Genomic DNA, 21,276 nt, shown 5'->3' on the forward strand with positions numbered 1-21,276 from the left:
GTTGTTTTGTGTGTGTGTGTGTGTGTGTGTGTGTGTGTGTGTGTGTGTGTGTGTGTTGGGGGTATAATGGAAAACAGAATGTCTTATCATGATTTTGCTTCAGCAGCTTTGGGACAAATTAAAAGTTCTAAGCTCTGAAAACAAATCAAATAAAATAAAACAAACCAGGTCTTCCTAATCCTTCTCTAAAAGCAAATTCAAATGCCTTCAGTAGCAAATGAAGATTTGGGATCACAGGAGAGTGGTGGGATCACAGGAGAGTGCATGCCCTACATAAAGCATTCAAATTCAACCTATAAAACAACTTTTCAACCAAGAAAAGCAAAAAGTCTGAGGTGAGATTCTGCCCTACATGTCTTCCTATTCCTCACACTCTCCAGAATGACCTCACCCATTCTCATGGCTCCAATATTCAGCTCTACTTTGGTCACTCCAAAAGCTCTACTTGTATCCAGATTTCTTTTCTGAACTCTAAATGCATATTCCAACTGCTTAGAGGACATTTCTATTTAGATATCCCAATGGCACTTCAAACTTAACATGGCCAAACTAAACTCATGACCTTCTCTGTCCATATACCTGCACTGTTCAGTGTCTTCTATATTAGTGAATGCCCCCACCATGTGCCCCATCATCCAAGGCAGATACCTAGAACCCTAGTCTCCTCTTGCCTCACATACCAGTTTAAGCAACGCTGTCCTACCAATCTTACTTCTAGAATCTACCCACTTGACACTACGCCTAAAGACACCACAATAATCTCTTTTCCTACAAGTACAAGAGCCTTTTAATTTGGTCTGTCTTCAGTATAGCCATTATGATCCATTCTCTAAAATACAGTGAGAAAAGTCTTTCCAGAATGCAAATCTGATCAAATCATTCTGCTGTTTATACCTTCAATGAATTTCTCTGCCCTTAAGAAAAAGCAGGTAGATACTCCCTTAACTGGCCTTGTTTACCTCTGCTGCTCAAACTCTTGCCATACCCCTACCCCCACTTAGTGTTTCTGCTCAGCTCAATTTCTCTCTAGGTATCTGAAACTTGCTGTTCTCTCTGCCATACTTTTGTAAGCTTTATCTCCCTGTCTGATTCCTACTCATCCTTCTCCTTCTCCTTCTCCTTCTCCTTCTCCTTCTCCTTCTCCTTCTCCTTCTCCTTCTCCTTCTCCTTCTCCTTCTTCTTCCCCTCACTTGAGGATGTTTTTTTCATTGACTTATTTTTTTAGAGAGAGTGGACGGGAGAGAGAGGAGGGGAAGAAAGAGAAACATTGATGGGAGAGAGACGCATTGATTGCTTACCTCCTGTTTGCTCCCCGACTCGGGCCAGGGACCAAACCAGCAACTGAGATACGTACCCTAGGCTGGGAATCAAACCAGTGACCCTTTGGTCTGTGGGCCAACACTCTAACCACTGAGAAAACCAGCCAAGGCCCTATTCATTCTTTAGATCATAATTTTTAAAAAAATATGTATTTTATTGATTTTTTACAGAAAGGAAGGGAGAAGGACAGAGAGTTAGAAACATCAATGAGAGAGAAACATCGATGAGCTGCCTCCCGCACACCCCCCACTGGGGATGTGCCCGCAACCAAGGTACATGCCCTTGACCAGAATCAAACCTGGGACCCTTCAGTCCACAGGCTGACGCTCTATCCACTGAGCCAAACCAGTCAGAGCTAGATCATAATTTAGGAGTCATTTCCTTCAGGAAGGCTTCCACAGAACCTAGTGCTGCCCTATCATAACACTTCTATAATTGTTTGTTTACTGTCTTCCTAAATAGTAATCTCTACACCTGGAACATAGCAGGTATACAGTAAATTTCTGTTGAATAAATGAATGAATATTGAACGAAATGACATTAATAGGCCTACTTGAGCTTTAGAATTAAACCAATCCTAGTGCTTCTTACCGCTCTCCCTCCTTTTTTTTTAAATTTAGAAAGATATCTCTTCAGAAGGATTTTCTGACCCCAAGGTAGGGCTCTTGAATACTGACCCACTTTTTTTTTTTTTTATGAGAGTGGGGAAGACACTCAGAACCACTGTCTGTAAGGCGTGGCAAAGAAAACAGCAACAAAGAGAGCCAAGCTGCAGCAGATCTGGTCCACCCTGAGCTACATACCCTGTAGGAGTGGAACAACTCTATGGCGCGGAGCACATCAAACTTCCGAGCCATGAGGAACTTTACAGCCACATTCCAAGAAAGAGGGGAAACGTTGTACTGAACTGTCCACTTGTTAATCTCTTCAAGAAACTCTTTGGTGGCCTGTTTAACAAAGAAGATAAAGAATAATGAGTAAGTAGAGAACATATTTACTGAAACAAAAAACAAACAAGAAAAAACCCAATCAATCTTTCCCCCAAGCAGGTCTGAAACCAAAGTTTACTACAGGGAGCTAGTGAAGACAAATATTTGAAACCAGAAATAGTGAAAATTCATTACTACAATTCAATGAGGCCAGATAAGGAGACAAGGATCCCAAATGAGATTCAAACTATTGGCCCCAAAACAAAAAAACAACAGTTCGTTTTTCGTTGTTTTTTTAAGGTTAAAAAAATTCGATGGGCCCTAGCTGGTTTGGCTCAGTGGACAGAGCGTCGGCCTGTGAACTGAAGGGTCCCAGGTTCAATTCCAGTCAAGGGCACATTCCTGGGTTGCTGGCTTAATCCCCAGTGGGGGGCATTCAGGAGGCAGCCAATGATTCTCTCTCATCATTGATGTTTCCATCTCTCTTTCCCCTCTCCCTTTCTCTCTGAAATAAATACAAATATGTTTAAAAAAAAAAAAGTTAGATGGGCCTTCTGAAGGGTTACTGCACAATGGGGAGTACAATACACTGGAATTAGCAGTACTATCTGAGAACAACAAAACTGTTAGGAAGAATTTAACAAATCAAAAGGACAACTGTTCTTTGCAGCTGACTGACCCCACAAGACCTCTTCATGCTTCACATGACAGCCCAAAACCAGACACTAGTGCCCAAAGAGTCATTAACAGCTGCTCTGGATACTGGTTTGGGGGAGGGGAAGTGGTGGAGAGCCTAATATTGGGGGAAGAATGAAAATTTTTCATTTTCACTGTATGATAACAAGCTGGGAAGATGCCTGTTTTTCCAATCTCTTCATTAAACCATGTCCTTTTATCCTCTTTCACCCTGTTTCTCCTTACATTTTTTAAAAAATATATATTTTATTGATTTATAGAGAGAAAGGAAGAGGGAGAGAGAGATAGAAACATCAATGATGAAAAAGAATCATTGATTGGCTGCCTCCTGCATGCCCCCTACTGGGAATTGAGCCCACAAACCAGGAGTGCGCCCTTGGCAGGAATAGAAGCTGGGACCCTTCAGTCCGCAGGCTGACGCTCTATCCATTAAGCCAAACCAGCTAGGGTTCTCCTTACATTTTTAACCAGTTTCCATTCTAGCGGTGCTAACTTTCTTTTTCTTTTTTTTTAATTAAATCTTTATTGTTCAGATTATTACAGTTGTTCCTCTTTTTTCCCCCCATAGCTCCCTTCCACCCGGTTCCCACTCCACCCTCCGCCCTCACCCCCCACCCCCCACTGTCCTCATCCATAGGTGCCGATTTTTGTCCAGTCTCTTCCCGCATCCCCCACACCCTTTTCCCCCCCAAGAATAGTCAGTCCACTCCCTTTCTATGCCCCTGATTCTATTATAATCACCAGTTTATTCTGTTCATCAGATTATTTATTCACTTGATTTTTAGATTCACTTGTTGATAGATGTGTATTGGTTGTTCATAATTTGTATCTTTACCTTTTTCTTCTTCCTCTTCTTAAAGAATACCTTTCAGCATTTCATATAATACTGGTTTGGTGGTGATGAACTCCTTTAGCCTTTCCTTATCTGTGAAGCTCTTTATCTGACCTTCAATTCTAAATATAGCTTTGCTGGATAAAGTAATCTTGGTTGTAGGTTCTTGGCATTCATCACTTTGAATATTTCTTGCCACTCCCTTTTGGCCTGCATAGTTTCTGTTGAGAAATCAGCTGACAGTCATATGGGTACTCCCTTGTAGGTAACTGACTGTCTTTCTCTTGCTGCTTTTAAGATTTTCTCTGTCTTTTGCTCTTGGCATTTTAATTATGATGTGTCTTGGTGTGGTCCTCTTTGGATTCCTTTTGTTTGGGGTTCTCTGCGCTTCCTGGACTTGTAAGTCTATTTCTTTCACCAGGTAGGAGAAGTTTCCTGTCATTATTTCTTCAAATAGGTTTTTGATATCTTGCTCTCTCTCTTCTTCTGGCACCCCTATAATTTGGATGTTGGTGTGCTTGAAGTTGTCCCAGAGGCTCCTTACACTATCTTCGTATTTTTGGATTCTTTTTTCATTTTGTTTTTCTGGTTGGGTGTTTTTTGCTTCTTTGTATTTCAAATCTTTGACTTGATTCTTGCGATCCTCTAGTCTGCTATTGGAACTCTGCATAAATCCTTTATTTCAGGCAGTGTATGCTTAATTTCTAATTGGTCCTTTTTCATAACCTCGAGGGTATCACTAGATTTTTTGAGGGTCTCACTACATTTATTGGTGGTTTCTGGAAAGTTCTTGAAAAACCTTAAAAGTGTGGTTTTGAACACTATATCCAGTAGTTTGCTTTCCTCCATTTCTGTCATTTGTGACCTGTTTCTTTGTCTCCGCATTTTTTATGCTTCCCTGTGTTGGTGGGGTGGCTTTGTGTGCTAGGTGTCCTATAGGGCCCAGTGGCTCAGCCTCCCCAATTACCTGAGGTGGACACTCTTGGTGCACCCCTTTGTGAGCTTTGTGCAGTCTTGTTGTGGTTAAGTCTTGATTGTTGTAGGTATCACTGAGTGGAATTGACCTCCAGGCCTATTGGCTGTGAGAATCAGCTGTGTCTACAGTGGGAGAATTTCTGTGCTGAAGACACCCTTCTGGGGCAAGACTTGCTTCAGTGGGGCTTTGGTGCTCACTGAGTCTGCCCCCTTAGTGTGACACTTATGGATCTGAGGAGTTGTAGTCTGGATGGTCCCACTCTGACCACTGGGTACACTGGCTCTTGGATCTAAGGAGGTGCTAATTTAGCTTCTGCCTGAGGCTACCCAGCAGGAGCTACAAAGAGATCTGTAGATTCCCCTTCCTTGTTTGGGGTTTGGAGGTGTCCAAATGAGGCCCAGCTGTGAAGCAATGCAAGCTGCTGTGGGGCCTTGGGCCTTCTCTTGGAAGTTCTGGGTCTGTCTGGCCCAGCTGCAGTTTGTTAGATAATTTTCACATTGCAAAGGGCCAGGGCATTCATATGCAAAAGCCTCTGCTGCAGCTTGGGTGGGGCGGGGTCTCAAGGGAACAACAGGGCAAAGCAAACAGCTATGGCTGATTCTCAGCCCTGCCCTAAGAGGCCCCACTTCTCAGTGTCCTGGTAATTGCTGCAAGCACCTTTGAGAGAAAGCCACTCTCAAGTTCCGAGTTCTACCCACTGCCAGACAGTCCAGTTTCTTCCCGTATGAGTCTAGATTCCCAGAGACTCACCCGGAACTGGAGTTCAGAGCAGTCGGGGGCTTGTGGCTCCCTCCCGATTCGAAAAGACAGCCCCATCCTCAGTCGCCAGCCCTTGCCGCGTGCGCTCAAGTCTCCGTACCTCTGCACTCCACCTCTGCAGCTCCTCTGAGACTCAGTGTGCTTTTCTCTTTCCTTCTAGTTGTAGAGTTTCCACTCAGCCAGCCTTCCTGTGGTTCTGGATGATGTCCGTTTTGTCTTTTAGTTGTATTTTTGAATTTATTGTGGGAGGCAGCAATTTCCGGTGTTTACCTATGCTGCCATCTTGGTTTCTCTGAAGACTTTTCTTTGCGGTGCTAACTTTCTGTTTCTTTATTAAGAACAGGATTTACATGGGGATTTTTTCACAAATATTCTAAATTCCTAAACCTTTTCTACATAGCTATTCAGTCCCTTCCATCCAAAAACTTTTCTCACATATTTGTCTAAAAGGTGATCAACCTGATGAGAATTTTGAAATTTAGTTGATCAACCAATCAATCCACAGTTAAAATGTATTTGTTTAGCTACTAGAGGCCTGGTGGGGGTACCTCGGCCTAGCCTGTGGACATCCCGCGAGGGGTCCCAGATTGCGAGAGGGTGCAGCCAGGCAGAGGGACCCCACCGGTGCACAATAGGGGCTGGGGACGGATTGCAGGAGGGCTCCAGCACGTATCCAGCCCTTCTAACCCAGTCCTGATCATCTTGCCCAGTTCTGATTGGCTGGACCACAGCAGCAAGCTAAACTACCCGTTGGAGCATCTTCCCCCTGGTGGTTAGTGCATGTCATAGCGACTGGTCGAAAGAACAGTTGGACACTTAGTATATTAGGTTTTTATTACATAGGATTATGTTATTTATTAATTACTTGCTAATAGTTATGCTAAGAAGTACAAGGAATACAAAAATGAGGTGTGCTTCAAAAGGTGTAAGACCAACATACTATGTGATCTTGGACAAGGTAGTTCTCTTTACCTCTAAATTTTCTGTTGAAAACACAGGAGGAGAAAAGGTAACAACAATGACCTATTTTGAGAGTCTTGGCAATAAGTCCTAGCAAGCAAATACAATCCAAATTGCTACATATGTGTTTAAACAAGTAGCAAACTAGAGTCCCAGGAGAGTTAGCAATCCCTCGCTACAGAGCACCTGATTTATTCATCCCCTAATTTCTAGGAAAGAAAAAAGGCACTTTATAAACCAGAGTGAAATTTAAGAGGACTGAGGCTGCATCTGAGCTTTAGAATCTTCCAAGTGAGGCAACATAACTTACAATACTGAAAAATGAGAGAAGTAAAATGAATCAGGCAAAGTGCACAAAATGAGCCAGGAAATAAAGGCCATGAAGAAAAGCTTTCACATGATCACTTTGGCCCAGAACCAGTTCAAGTTAGACCAGAGAAATGAGTCCCAGAGAAGAAAATAGGACAAACTTAGAACCACCCCCAGAAAATAGTTTGAGTAGCCTTGGTGGGGTGAGTGGCCAGCATCAGAATGAGGAAACACTGAATGGAAAAAGAAGAGAGGTAGGCACAGAAATATCCCAGAAACAAAACTTCAGCCAGCTCTGAAGTTCCTCAGATTTTGTAAAGGGTGTGTGTTTTTAAATTAACCTATCATCTTTCAACTCCAGCCCTCTCCTGAGTATTTCTGAAGCTGCTTGTAGAATAAGACACCAGAATATTGGTAGAATATTATTTTCCTCTTTTTCTAATAAAAACAATAGACAAATCAATATGCAGGCAGGAGGTAAATAAATACATAGTTAAGTGACCAGGAGGTGATATGAACTCATCACATAGCCAACTGTTATGACAATTATTAATTTTTCACAAATAAGCCATGCTCCAATAAGAGACATACAGGTTTCAAACACTTTCTTTGACGTACATATTGGCTTCCTTCTATTAAACTCAGTTCTTTCAAGGTTCTTAATGTCTTGCAGATCCCAAGAGCTTTTGCCTTGAACTGACCTCTGTTCCCTGCTGGTTAGAATGTTATTCTTGGCTTTAAACAAGGGAACAATTCCTCCTGATTTGGCCTGACTAGGTCTTGCATGAAGAGAATCCAGTGTACAGTAAATAGCGACGTGATATTTACAGATACAAATACACACACACACACACACACCCCGCCTGCTATCCTCAGCCTCAGATTCACCATCCTATACATCCCAATCCCTCTGAAAGAAGTCAGAAAAGATGGTCTCAATTTCAACAGCCTTTTTCTAGACAATTATTCAGATCTCTCCTTCTGTTTACACCTGGATTTGGTACAACCAGTGAGTATAGATCAAGTTGTGGTCCTGTAGATTACCAGAAAAGAAGTCCCAGATATTTGAGTGAGCAACAAACTCTTCAGAAGGGATAATTGAAATTCCTGAAATCAATATTCAGTGCATTTCCTGGTGAAAGAAAGAATGAGCCAAAATATGTATTTATTTAGCTACTAGAGGCCCGGTGGGGGTCCCTCGAAAAAGGTTTAGGCCCAGCTAGATCTTATCTTCCCCCCCTAGGAAAAGGTTTAGGAATTTAGAATATTTAGCTTACAAAATACTTCAACTCAACGTCAATGGTTTGAATCGATCTAGGCTTCTGAGTAGCCATAGTGGTTAATACCTGGCAGCTAAGTAGTGGTCACAGTTCAATCAGCTTTGGTCTTCCTTTGGGAAAAGGTCTGAACTGATGTACAGAAAAAATAACATTACCACTTACAATCCTCCTCAACCAGTTTTTCAGGTACAGGTAAGATTTGTTTTAGCTTAGTCAAAAGCTTACTGTAATTATATACTTCTCTCACAATCATGTTTAAATAGATAAAACAAATTTCTTAACTATGGACATAAGGAAGAAACTAATAGAGAACCTGCTCTAAAATGGCTGAGAAATCTGTCAATTGAATGGATTATACCCTGGACACTATCCACTGGTGTTGAATATGATGTAGGAGAAGTAAAACCAACAACACAATAGTCTTCATGTTATATCAAAGTCCCAAAAAGGTCAAGAAAAACGTGCTGGCACACTCAGTTCCACAATTAGTACCTTAAATCCTGTATTCCCAACTAATGTGGGAGGAGAGAGTGGAAGAGCCAGGCTTATAAGAATCCTGTTCTTGACATAAACTCCTGTGTATCAGCCCCCTAACCACCAAGGAACAAGTGTAGTAGACTAACTGCTTTGGTGCTCAGCAAAAACCATCCACTCACTGCTGTGTGATATTTGGGCTAGTCATTTAACTTCTCTGAACCTCAATTTCCTCATCTGAAAAGACAAGGCTTGAAGAGACAAAAGATAGCCCTAGCCAGTTTGTCTCAGTGGATAGAGCATCAGCCTGTGGACTGAAGGGTCCTGGATTCGATTGCAACCAAGGGCACATGCAGGCTCAATCCTCACTGATGTTTCTATGTCTCCCCCTCTCCCTTCTTCTCTGAGATCAATAATACATATATATATATATATATATATATAGAGAGAGAGAGAGAGAGAGAGAGAGAGAGAGAGAGAGAGAGAGAAAATAGATATATAGATCTACTGGAGCCAGGCCATCTGCCGAGATCCCATGATATAGGAAAACATCAGGGTCTGTAATACATTAGCATCCTCTAAAAGTCATGGTTTGTTAAAGTGTGAATCAGGTTTCTGCTGAGATCACAGAAGGCTGGAAAATATGCATCAGAATCTGATTATAGGCCCCTTGTATAAAGCATCCCCACAGTACCTAGCATGTGGAGGTAGTCCCTGAATGATTTTTTTTTCTTTACTTCATTCTTTCACACTAAAACTTCTTTCAACAGAGATAGAGTTCCTCAGAATCAAGTGACCTCTGTTGCTACTCGTTAGCCTATAGCAATTCAATCTCTCCAATCCATTTTATCCAAAAGCATAGATTTAAATTAGAAACTTCCAATATGTGTTAAACTCCAAAATAAAGGTGTCTAAAGAAACAACACCTCCTCAGTCAGGGTTCTGGGGTAATACAGAATAAGCTAGCTCTAGAAGTATATATTCCCCTGCTCCTGTCTCTAAGTCCTTTGTCCCTACTTTCAGACTACACTGGCAGCTCTAGGGATTAACACTGCCGCCCTGAGCACTAGTGTTTTTCGTTGCTGTTTTTTAAAAAATATATTTTTATTTATTTCAGAGAGAGAGGGAACGAGAGATAGAAACATCAATGATGAGAGAGAATCATTGTTCAGCTGCCTACTGCACACCCCACAGTGGGGATCGAGCCCACAACCAGGACATATGCTTTGACCAGGAATCGAACAGTGATCTCCTGGTTCATAGGTCAGTGCTCAACCACTGAGCCATGCCGGCTGGACCACAAGTGTTTTTTAACAAACCAAACTGACTAGAGACTATATTTCATTATAATAAACAACTCTGTACAGGACAAACCATGCAAAAAATGCAGTCACCTGCACTGAATACCTAAATAAAGTGATTCAATATAAGACTTAATGGAGGGTTGGGGGAGGGAGCTTAGTGGCTGCCTTTTACCAAATTTGCGGTAACCTCTGTGTTTCAGCAAATATGCCATTTCCCCATTGATTTCAGGGGGAAATGCATTAGTAAACTATCTTCTTCTTATGCCTATTTTCCCATCTTTCTTTTGTGAATTGTTGCCTTGTTGTCTATTAACCCCTTAGTCCTTATCAGTACAGTGGGGCCTTGACTTATGAGTTTAATTCATTCCGTGACGGAGCTCGTAACTCAAATTACTCGTATGTCAAATCAAAAAGTGAACGAGTGAGACACATGATGTTGGGCTGTTGTTGTGGCGTTCACTGTGACGGTCGCTGTGCCAATTAGCGGTGGGGTATCTGAAGCTGGCTCGTAACACGAATTTTAGCTCGCAACTCAAAGCAAAACATCAGCTGAGAGACAGCTCGTATCTCGAAAAACTCGTTAGTCGGGACACTCGTAAGTCAATGCCCCACTGTATGCTAGAAAACAAAAGCTAACCTTTAGCTTGCTATAAGGGGCAAGATGAGATTTGTTGAATTTTCTAACTAAAAACTACAATCATTCCATTAGCCCAGGGGTCCTCAAACTTTTAAAACAGGGGGCCAGTTCACTGTCCCTCAGACCGTTGGAGGGCCAGACTATAGTTTAAAAAAAAAAACTATGAACAAATTCCTATGCACAATGCACATATCTTATTTTGAAGTAAAAAAACAAAACGGGAACAAATACAGTATTTGTATTTGCATGTGGCCCGTGGGCCATAGTTTGAGGACCCCTGCATTAGCCTTTTGTTATTGTGCCAAATCCTATATAATAAAAGGCCAATATGCAAATTGTCCCCTCAGGAGTTCAACTGCTCGCTATGACATGTGCTGACCACCAAGGGTCGGCGCAGAACATGGCGGGTGACCAGCTGGGGCAGTGGAGTGCTGAGGGAGCGAGGGAAGGAGGAGGTGGGGAGGTAGGGAACCTGATCTGCCCTGATCATCGGCCAGGACTAGGGACCCTATCCATGCATGAATTTCATGCACTGGGCCTCTAGTATGGAAATAAACCTAGTCACTTTAAATTACCATTTACTGGTTTATTGTTTATCACTAATATTTTCATTTTATCAGAAAAATTCTGTCTTTTCTAAAGATGTGACCCTAAAAGAGCTAATGCAGCCCGAGCCAGTTTGACTCAGTGGATAGAGTCTCAGCCTGAGGACTGAGTTTGGGTTTGATTCCAGTCAAGGGCACATGCCCGGGTTGCAGGCTCCATTCCCAGTAAGGGGCATGCAGGAGGCAGCCGATCAATGATTGTCTCTCATCACTGATGTTTCTATCTCTCTGTCCCTCTCCCTTCCTCTTTGAAATCAATAAAATAAAATAAAAGAGCTAATGTTTTCTAAGCTAGGGTTTTATAGGATCTGGAAAGGAAAAACTTTTAAGAGAAATTTCTAATTTTATCATGTTATGAAACAATGTAATAAAGGAAATTTGCAAAAAAAGGTTACCCATAATTCCACACACCTGTTTTCATGTTTTTAATAACTTTAAAATTAAAATTAAAATACTAATCCTATCTAATAAAAGAGAACCATGGTAATTAGCTGTAACTTTGCTACCCTTCCCATTGGCTAATCAGGGAGATATGCAAATTAACTGCCAACCAAGATGGCGGCCGGCAGCCAGGCAACTGACGCGAACAGGAGGCTTGCTTGCTCCAGTGACGGAGGAAGCCAATGTTCCCCGCCTGCCACTGGTGGGCTCTGAGCTGCTCTCTAAGAAACATTGTTAGAAATATAGAAGCTAAACAAAACCCCAGAAACCTGCTTTCAGTCAGCCAGGATCTTAGAGCTGGAGTCGCAACAAAGTTTCAAATACACAAGGTAAACAAAGTCCAGAAACCTGCTTTCAGCAGCCGAGGTCTGAGCTAAAGCTGGCTCTCAGCTCCAGTGACAGCCATAGAAGGTAAATAAATCCCAGAATTAAAAAAAAAAGGAAAAAAGGAGAGGCTGGGAGCTTCAGTCACCCGCCAGCCTGAAAACGGCCCTAAGCCCCTCACCCAGACTGGCCAGGCACCCCAGTAGGGACCCCCACACTGAAGGGGGTGTGAACAGCTGCAAACAGCCATCATCCCCTCATCCAGGCTGGCCAGGCACCTCAGTGGGGACCCCCACCCTGAAGGGGGTGTGACCAGCTGCAAACAGCCATCATCCCCTCACCCAGGCTGGCCAGGCACCCAAGCGGGACCCCCACCCTGATCCAGGAAACCCTTTAGGGCAAACCAGCCGGCCCCCACCCGTGCACCAGGCCTCTATCCTATATAGTAAAATGGTAATATGCCTCCCAGCACCAGGATCAGCGGAGCCACGAGGCCTCCCAGCACCGGGATCAGGGGAGCGGCGAGGCCTCCCAACCTGGGATCAGTGGAGCCACAAGGTCTCCCGAACCCGGGATCAGTGGAGCCGTGAGGCCTCCCGGCCTGGGATCAGCGGAGCCACAAGGTCTCCCGAACCCGGGATCAGCGGAGCTGCGAGGCCTCCTAGCACCAGGATCAGCGGAGCAGCCAGGCCTCACTGCCCCTGTGTCAAGCAGAGCTGCGAGGCCTCCCAGCACCGGGATCAGCGGAGCAGCGAGGCCTCCTAGCACTGGGATCAGCGGAGCCATGAGGCCTCCTGGCCCTTGGAGCAGCGTGACAGGGGGCAGCGCCCAAACCCCCTGATTGCCCTGTGGCTGTGTGTGTGACAGGGGGCGGAGCCACAACCTCCCTATCCGCTCTGCTCTGCTCGTGAAAGGGGAAGGCGCCCCAACCCCCTGATCAGCCCTGCTCTGTGTGTGACAGGGTGCAGCGCCCCAACCCCCCCATGGGCCCTGCTCTGTGTGTGACGGGGTGGAGCCGCAACCTCCCCATCGGCCCTGCCCTGAGTGTGACGGGGGGAGTGCCCCAACCCCCTGATTGGCCCTGCTCTGTAGGTGACAGGGGGCGGCACCCCAACCTCCCCATTGATCCTGCCTTGAATGTGACAGGGGGCAGCATCCCAACCCCCTGATTGGCCCTGCTCTGTAGGTGACAGGGGGCGGCGCCCCAACCTCCCCATTGATCCTGCCTTGAGTGTGACAGGGGGCAGCATCCCAACCCCCCAATCGGCCCTACCCTGAGCGTGACTGAAGGTGGCATCGCAACCTCCTGATCCACCCTGCTCTGTGCATGACAGGGAGCGGCGCCCCAACTCCCCAATCGGCCCTGCTCTGAGCCCAACCAGAAGCTGCGGGGCAGACACCTAGGGATTGGGCCTGCCCTCTGCCACCTGGGAGCGGGTCTAAGCCAGCAGGTCGTTATCTCCCAAGGGGTCCCAGACTGTGAGAGGGCACAAGTGGGGCTGAGGGACAACCCCCGCCCCCCCCGCCAGTGCACTAATTTTTGTGCACCAGGCCTCTAGTAAATATATAATTTTCTAAGTATATGTCCCCCCAACCACTTCCACCAAAAAAAAAAAAAAATATTGGGAGAGGGAGGGGAGAAAAAGACAACTTTCAAGTATATATTGTTCTCATTCAGAGAATCATTTCCTATCTGGCAACTTTCCTTGCCTAGCAGCATCAGTATTCCCCTTCAAGACAACAGAACAGTAGAGCTCTTTCAGGTATCCAGTCATGTTGTCAGTCAAGCATTCACAAGTATCTGTTTGAGGGCCTACTTGGTAGCTACTGAGGAGATACAATTTAGAGAGATACTCTATTCTGAACAGTTGACAGTCATTTAAAACTGGAGATATGTATTAATAGGTCATTATCATATAACTAGAGGCCTGGTGCATGAAATTTGTGCACTGGTGAGGGGTGTCCCTCAGCCCAGCTGCACCCTCTCCAATCTGGGACCCCTAGAGGGATGGTTTAGGCTGGATCCCATAGGGCCGGCAGTCGAACATTCCTCTCACAATCCAGGACTGCTGGCTCCCAACCGCTTGCCTGCCTGCCTGATTGCCCCTAACCACTTCTGCCTGCCAGCCTGATCACCCCCTAACCACTCCCCTGCCAGCCCGATTGATGACTAACTGCTCCCCTGCCAGCCCGATCGCCCCCAACTGCCCTCCCCTGCAGGGCTGATTGCCCCCAACTGCCCTCCCCTGCAGGCCTGGTCCCCCCCAACTGTCCTCCCCTGCAGGCCCAGTCGCCCCCAACTACCCTCCCCGGCTGGCCTGGTCACTCCCAACTGCCCTCCCTCCCCTGTAGACCCAGTCTCCCCCAACTGCCCTCCCCTGCCAGCCTGGTCGCCCCCAACTGCCCTCCCCTGACAGCCCAGTTGCCCCCAACTGCCCTCCTCTGCTGGCCTGGTCACCTCTAACTGCTCTCCCCTGATGGTCTGATCGCCCACAACTGCCCTCCCCTGCCGCCACCTTGTGCCCACATGGGGGTGGCCATCTTGTGCGAGGACATGATGGTCAATTTGCATATTACCTCTTTATTATATAGAATTTTTAAATATGTTTTTATTGATTTTAGAGAGGAAGGGAAAGGGAGAGAGAAAGAGAAACACTGATGTGAGAGAGAATCATTGATTGGTTGCCTCCTGCACACCCCACACTGGGGATCGAGCCTACAACCCAGGCATGTGCCCTGACCATGAATTGAACTGGTGACCCTTTGGTGCATGGGACAACCCTCAACCAACTGAGCAACACCAGCCGGGGCAATTATCATAATTTGATAAGTTCTAGGGCAGATCTATGAACAGAGTGCTATGAGACTTGACCTTTCTCCAGAAGAATTTTTTAAATATCCTTTTAGAGCCCAGCCAGCATGGCTCAGTAGTTGAGTACCAACCTATGAACTAGGAGGTCACAGTTCAATTCCCCATCAAGTGAGGATTAACAATAAAATAAATAAAATAAAAAACAAGAGCTTCAACAGACTATTTCAGAGGGAAGGGGGTCAGGGGTTGGAAGAGATTAATTAACCAATGAACTTATATGCACAGACAATAGTGCAGGGAAGGCCTGAGGAGGGGATGGGAACAGGATGGAAGGGTTCAGTGGTGGGAGGGGAGAAGGTGACATCTAATACTTTCAAAAATAAAGATAAATTTTTTCCCAAGAAACCAGAAACACCAATCAGAAAAGATATATGCACCCATATGTTCATAGCAGCATAATTCACCATAACTAAGATCTGTAAACAGCCTAAGTGCCCATCAGTAGATGAATGGATTAGAAAACTGTGGTACATCTACACGATGGAATACTATGCTGCTATAAAAAAGAAGGAACTCTTACCATTTGCAATGGCATGGACGGAACTGGAGAGCATTATGCTAAGTGAAATAAGCCAGTCAATGAAGGAAAAATACCACATGATCTCACTCATTCATGGATAATAGAGACCATTATAAACTTTTGAACAATAATAGATACAGCGGCAGAGCTGCCTCAAACAGATTGTCAAACTGCAGCGGGAAGGCCGGGGAGGGCTGGGGGGCAGGAGGTAGGGGGGTAAGAGATCAACCGAAGGCCTTGTATGCATGCATATAAGCATAACCAATGGACATAAGACACTGGGGGGTAGGGGAGGCCTGGGGATTGTCAAGGACAGGGGATTAAAAAAAAAAAAAAGAAAAAGGACACATATGTAATACCCTTTGTAATACTTTAAGCAATAAAAAACAAAAAGATAAATTTTTTTAAAAAACAAGATATGTCGCCCTGACCAGTGTGGTTCAGTGGACAGAGCGTCGGCCCTCAGACTGAAGGGTCCCAGGTTTGATTCTGGTCAAGGGCATGTACCTTGGTTGTGGACTCGGTCCCCAATGGGGGGCACCTCATCAATGTTTCTCTCTCATCAGTGTTTCTGACTCTCAATCCCTCTCCCTTCCTCTCTGTAAAAAAGCAATGAAAATATCTTTAAAAAAACACACACCAAAAAAAACACAAGGTATGTCAAATATCCCCTACAAAAAAATAATACCAACAGGCTGAGATGATTTTTATGCCATATTCTATTAAACTTTCATCATATAGTTAGACAGACATGAGCAGAGCAAGGACGATGGGCCAGATACAGGTCACCAGGGTGGAAATCCCCAGTTGTCTAGCAAAGGACAGTTGTAGGGTGGGACCTCACCCCCAGGGTGACCTTTCCTCCCCTAACACGGTGGCCGGCAAACTGCGGCTCTTTGGCCCCTTGAGTGTGGCTCTTCCACAAAATACTGACTTCTGTGCATGGGCCAGGAAGTTTCAATCGCACTGTACATGCACGCCTGCACGTGATATTTTGTGGAAGAGCCACACTCAAGGGGCCAAAGAGCTGCATGTGGCTCACGAGCCACAGTTTTCCAACCACTGCCCTAGCAGATCACTGCTCCTGTTCCCCTAGCAGAGAAATGGTTATGGGGGGAGGGGAGGTTGTTTTTGTTGTTTTTGTCATGCGATTTGAACCCCTGATCTTTCATATCGCTGGTCATGTGGTTTAGACCCCCTGACCTTTTCTTCCCTAAAGATAAGATCTAGGGAGAACCAAGATGGCGGCATAGGTTAACGCCGGAGTTTGCTGCCTTGAACAACTACTTCAAAAGTGAAACTAAAAGACAGAACGGACATCACCCAGAACCACAGGAACGCTGGCTGAGTGGAAGTCCTACAACTAGGAGGAAAGAGAAACGCATACGGACACTCAGAGGAGGCGCAGTGCTGAAGTCAAATTCTGAGGTGCGGAGTGCACGGAGCGGGCTGGCAGCGGAGGGCGCGGTTGGCGTTTTCAATCGGGAGGGAGTCGCAGACTCTGAGCTCCAGATACAGGCGAGTCTTTAGGGACCCAGACTCAAACGGGAGAAGTGGGACTGTCTGGCTTCGGTCAGAGCGAGTGCAGCTTTCTCTCTGAGGTTTGCAGCAGGTGCTGGGACTCAGAGAGGCAGAGCCCCTGGGGACAGGACAGAGAGCCGCCATAACTGCTCTCTCCGGCCCACCCTGTTGATCCTGTGCGACCCGCCCCGCCCAAGCCCTGCACACAGGCATTTGCTGGATAGCCTCAGGCAAAGGCTAGATTAGCACCTCCCTAAAGGACAGAAGTTCTCACTGCTGACACAGCTGATTCTCATAGCCACTTGGCCTGGAGGTCAAACCCTCCCTGGTATTAGCTCCAACAATCAAGGTTTAACTATAAGACTGCGCACAAAGACCACTAGGGGGTGCACCAAGGAAGCATAACAAAATGCGGAGACAAAGAAACAGGACAAAATTGTCAATGGAAGATATAGAGTTCAGAACCACACTTTTAAGGTCTCTCAAGAACTGTTTAGAAGCCGCCGATAAACTTAATGAGATCTACAAGAAAACTAATGAGACTCTCGATGTTATATTGGGGAACCAACTAGAAATTAAGCGTACACGGACTGAAATAACGAATATTATACAGACTCCCGACAGCAGACCAGAGGAGCGCAAGAATCAAGTCAATGATTTGAAATGCGAGGAAGCAAAAAACACCCAACCGGAAAAGCAAAATGAAAAAAGAATCCAAAAATGCGAGGATAGTGTAAGGAGCCTCTGGGACAGCTTCAAGCGTACCAACATCAGAATTATAGGGGTGCCAGAAGATGAGAGAGAGCAAGATATTGAAAACCTATTTGAAGAAATAATGACAGAAAACTTCCCCCACCTGGTGAAAGAAATGGACTTACAGGTCCAAGAAGCGCGGAGAACCCCAAACAAAAGGAATCCAAAGAGGACCACACCAAGACACATCATAATTAAAATGCCAAGAGCAAAAGATAAAGAGAGAATCTTAAAAACAGCAAGAGAAAGAAACTCAGTTACCTACAAGGGAATACCCATACGACTGTCAGCTGATTTCTCAACAGAAACCTTGCAGGCCAGAAGGGAGTGGCAAGAAATATTCAAAGTGATGAATACCAAGAACCTACAACCAAGATTACTTTATCCAGCAAAGCTATCATTCAGAATTGAAGGTCAGATAAAGAGCTTCACAGATAAGGAAAAGCTAAAGGAGTTCATCACCACCAAACCAGGATTATATGAAATGCTGAAAGGTATCCTTTAAGAAGAGGAAGAGGAAGAAAAAGGTAAAGATACAAATTATGAACAACAAATATGCATCTATCAACAAGTGAATCTAAGAATCAAGTGAATAAATAATCTGATGAACAGAATGAACTGGTGATTATAATAGAATCAGGGACATAGAAAGGGAATGGACTGACTATTCTTGGGGGGGAAAGGGGTGTGGGAGATGCGGGAAGAGACTGGACAAAAATCGTGCACCTATGGATGAGGACAGTGGGTGGGGAGTGAGGGCGGAGGGTGGGGCGGGAACTGGGAGGAGGGGAGTTATGGGGGGGAAAAAAGAGGAACAAATGTAATAATCTGAACAATAAAGATTTAATTAAAAAAAAAAAAAAAGATAAGATCTAGCTGAGCCTCAGTGGTATTTCAGGCCCAGAAAAGCAGCAAAAGCAGTTCAGTGACGCATGGTTGCCTCAGGACCAGCTGCATTGACTAATGACCTCTGCCCTGGCACTGACCAATAGTGGAAACCATGACCATAAAAGAGCATGCCTGGAAAGCTGATGGATATTCTATGGAGACCCGTCCCTGAGACCTCCCTTAAGATTTCCACCTGCAAGAGAGAGATAAATATGCTCAAGATAAAGGATCCAGAGAGTGCTCTGCCCCTGGGAGCATACCCAAGCCATTCCCTTCTCCCTGTTTTCCTCTAAGGGACACCAAAAGACTTACCACCAGGGGAGCAATGGGAGTGGCAGCTTGTCCCAGGCTAATCCCCTGAACCTGTCTCTAAGTGATACCATTATAATAACCTGGTCATTATTTAACAGGAAAGGAATAAAGGGAAGACTAGATAATATACACATGCCATTTATACAGCTTTGCTAATTTAACACTCTCCAAGAATGTTCCCTGCTGATCAATGGGGGGTGGGACTGGACAAAGGCAGTTTGGACACATGCCCAATAAGGTCTGAGTTACATTTATTTGGAAAATCAGAGAGGTAGAAGAGGTATAAGTGAGTGAGAAGGTGCTTATTTGCTGGTCATATCTGTGAACAAATTAATGGCCAGAATAGACGTGGCTACTGCAAGGGTAAGAAACCTGAATTTTTTTATTTTTAAATATATTTTACTAGTGGCCGGGTGCACAAAAATTTGTGCACTCGGGGGGAAGGGGGAGTCCCTTAGCCTGGCCTGTGCCCTCTCCCAGTCTGGTACCCCTCGGGAGATAACGACCTGCTGGCTTAGGCCTGCTCCTGGGTGGCACAGGGCAGGCCCAATCCCTAGGTGCAGCCTCTGATCGGGCTCAGAGCAGGGCCGATTGGGGAGTTGGGGCGCCGCCCCTGTCATGCACAGAGCAGGGCGAATCGGGAGGTTGCGATGCCACCCTCAGTCACACTGAGGGTAGGGCTGATTGGGGGGTTGGGGCACCGCCCCCTGTCACACTCAAGGCAGGGTCAATGGGGAGGTTGCGGCGCCACCCCCTGTCACACAAAGAGCCGCAGGGCGATCAGGGGGTTTGGGCGCTGCCCCCTGTCACGCTGATCCTGGTGCTGGGAGGCCTCTCGGCTCCGCTGATCCCGGTGCTGGGAGGCATATTACCCTTTTACTATATAGGATAGAGGCCTGGTGCACATGTGGGGGCCGGCTGGTTAGCCCTGAAGGGTGTCCTGGATCAGGGTGGGGGTCCCCACTGGGGTGCCTGGCCAGCCTGGATGAGGGGATGATGGCTGTTTGCGGCTGGTCACACACCCTTCAGGTGGGGGTCCCCACTGGGGTGCCTGGCCAGTCTGGGTGAGGGGCTGAGGGCTGTTTTCAGGCTGGCGGGTGACGGAAGCTCTCAACCGCTCCTTTTTTTCTTTTTTTTTATTCTGGGCCAGCTTTAGCTCTGAGGCTCCAGCTCTTAGGCTTCCGCTCCTGAAAGCAGGTATCTGGTTTGTTTCGGTTCTATAATCGAAACAATGTATAACTCCAGCTCTGAGATCCCGGCTCACTGAAAGCAGGTTTCTGGGGTTTTGTTTAGCTTCTATATTTGTTACAATGTTTCTTAAACTGCAAGCTCATAGGCCGGCAAGGCAGGCGGTGAACGTTGGTTTCCTCTGTCACTGAAGCAAGCAAGCCTCATGTTAGTTTCAAGCTGCCTGTCTGCTGGCTGCCATCTTGGCTGGCAGTTAATTTGCATATCGCCCTGATTAGCCAATGGAAAGGGTAGCCGTCGTACGCCAATTACCATGTTTCTCTTTTATTAGATAGGATTGATTTTTAGAGAGAGAAGAAAGGAGAGGGACAGAGAGATAGAAACATCGATGAGAGAGGAACATCATCAATCAGCTGCCTCCTGCACGCCCCCCAGTAGGGATCATGTGGCAATCCAGGCATGTGCCCTGATGGGGAATTGAACCAGCAACTCTTGGTTCCTGGGTGGAGGCTCAACCACTGAGCCACACCTGCTGGGCCTGAATTTCTTGTTTGTTAATCTTCATCTGAGGATATTTTTTTACCATTGATTTTTATTTTATTTATTTATCTATTTATTTAAAATATGTTTTATTGATTTTTTTTTTTTTTTTTACAGAGAGGAATGGAGAGGGATAGAGAGTTAGAAACATTGATGAGAGAGAAACATCAATTAGCTGCCTCCTGTACACCCCCCACCAGGGATGTGCCTGCAACCAAGGTACATGCCCTTGACGGGAATCGAATCTGGGACTCTTCAGTCCGCAGGCCGACGCTCTATCCACCGAGCCAAACCAGTCAGGGTTTGTTTGTTTTTTAATAAAATTTTGCCTGGCTGGCATGGCTCACTGGTTGAGCATTGACCTATGAACCAGGAGGTCACGGTTCGATTCCCAGTCATGACACATGCCAGGCTTGCAGGCTCAATCTCCAGTGTGGGGGATACAGGAGGCAGCCAATCAATGATTCTCTCTCTCATTATTGATGTTTCTATCTCTCTATCCCTCTCCCTTCCTCTCTGAAATAATAAAAATGTTCATAAGTCGATGCTCAACCACTGAGCCACTTTGGCCTGACATTTTACATTGATTTTTAGAGAGCGTAGAAAGGAGGCAGAGAGACAGAGAGAGAGAAACCTCAATGTGAGAAACACATCCATTGGTTGCCTCACACATGCACCAAGGCCAGGGATCAAACCTGCAACCGGGGTACATGCCCTTGACCAGAACTGAACCTGAGACGCTTCAGTCCTTGGGCTGATGCTCTAACCACTGAGCAACTGGCGAGAGTCAGAAACCTGAATATGTAAACTCCTAAACAAAGGAGCATGCTCTCTTG

General features: G+C 45.7%; 1 protein-coding gene across 3 annotated transcripts in view; it reads right to left on the reverse strand.

The window, feature by feature from the left end:
• PTPN9 (protein tyrosine phosphatase non-receptor type 9) overlaps positions 1–21,276 on the reverse strand; it is a 191,501-nt gene that overhangs the window by 108,421 nt on the left and 61,804 nt on the right. For all 3 annotated transcript variants that reach the window (XM_036349572.1, XM_036349563.1, XM_036349553.1), the window contains exon 2: positions 2,124–2,267. In XM_036349572.1, the coding sequence (XP_036205465.1) occupies positions 2,124–2,267 (144 nt within the window). The remainder of the gene's footprint in view (positions 1–2,123; positions 2,268–21,276) is intronic.

The sequence above is a fragment of the Myotis myotis genome, unplaced genomic scaffold (assembly GCF_014108235.1).
Source record: "Myotis myotis isolate mMyoMyo1 unplaced genomic scaffold, mMyoMyo1.p scaffold_m19_p_1, whole genome shotgun sequence".
NCBI lineage: Eukaryota > Metazoa > Chordata > Mammalia > Chiroptera > Vespertilionidae > Myotis > Myotis myotis.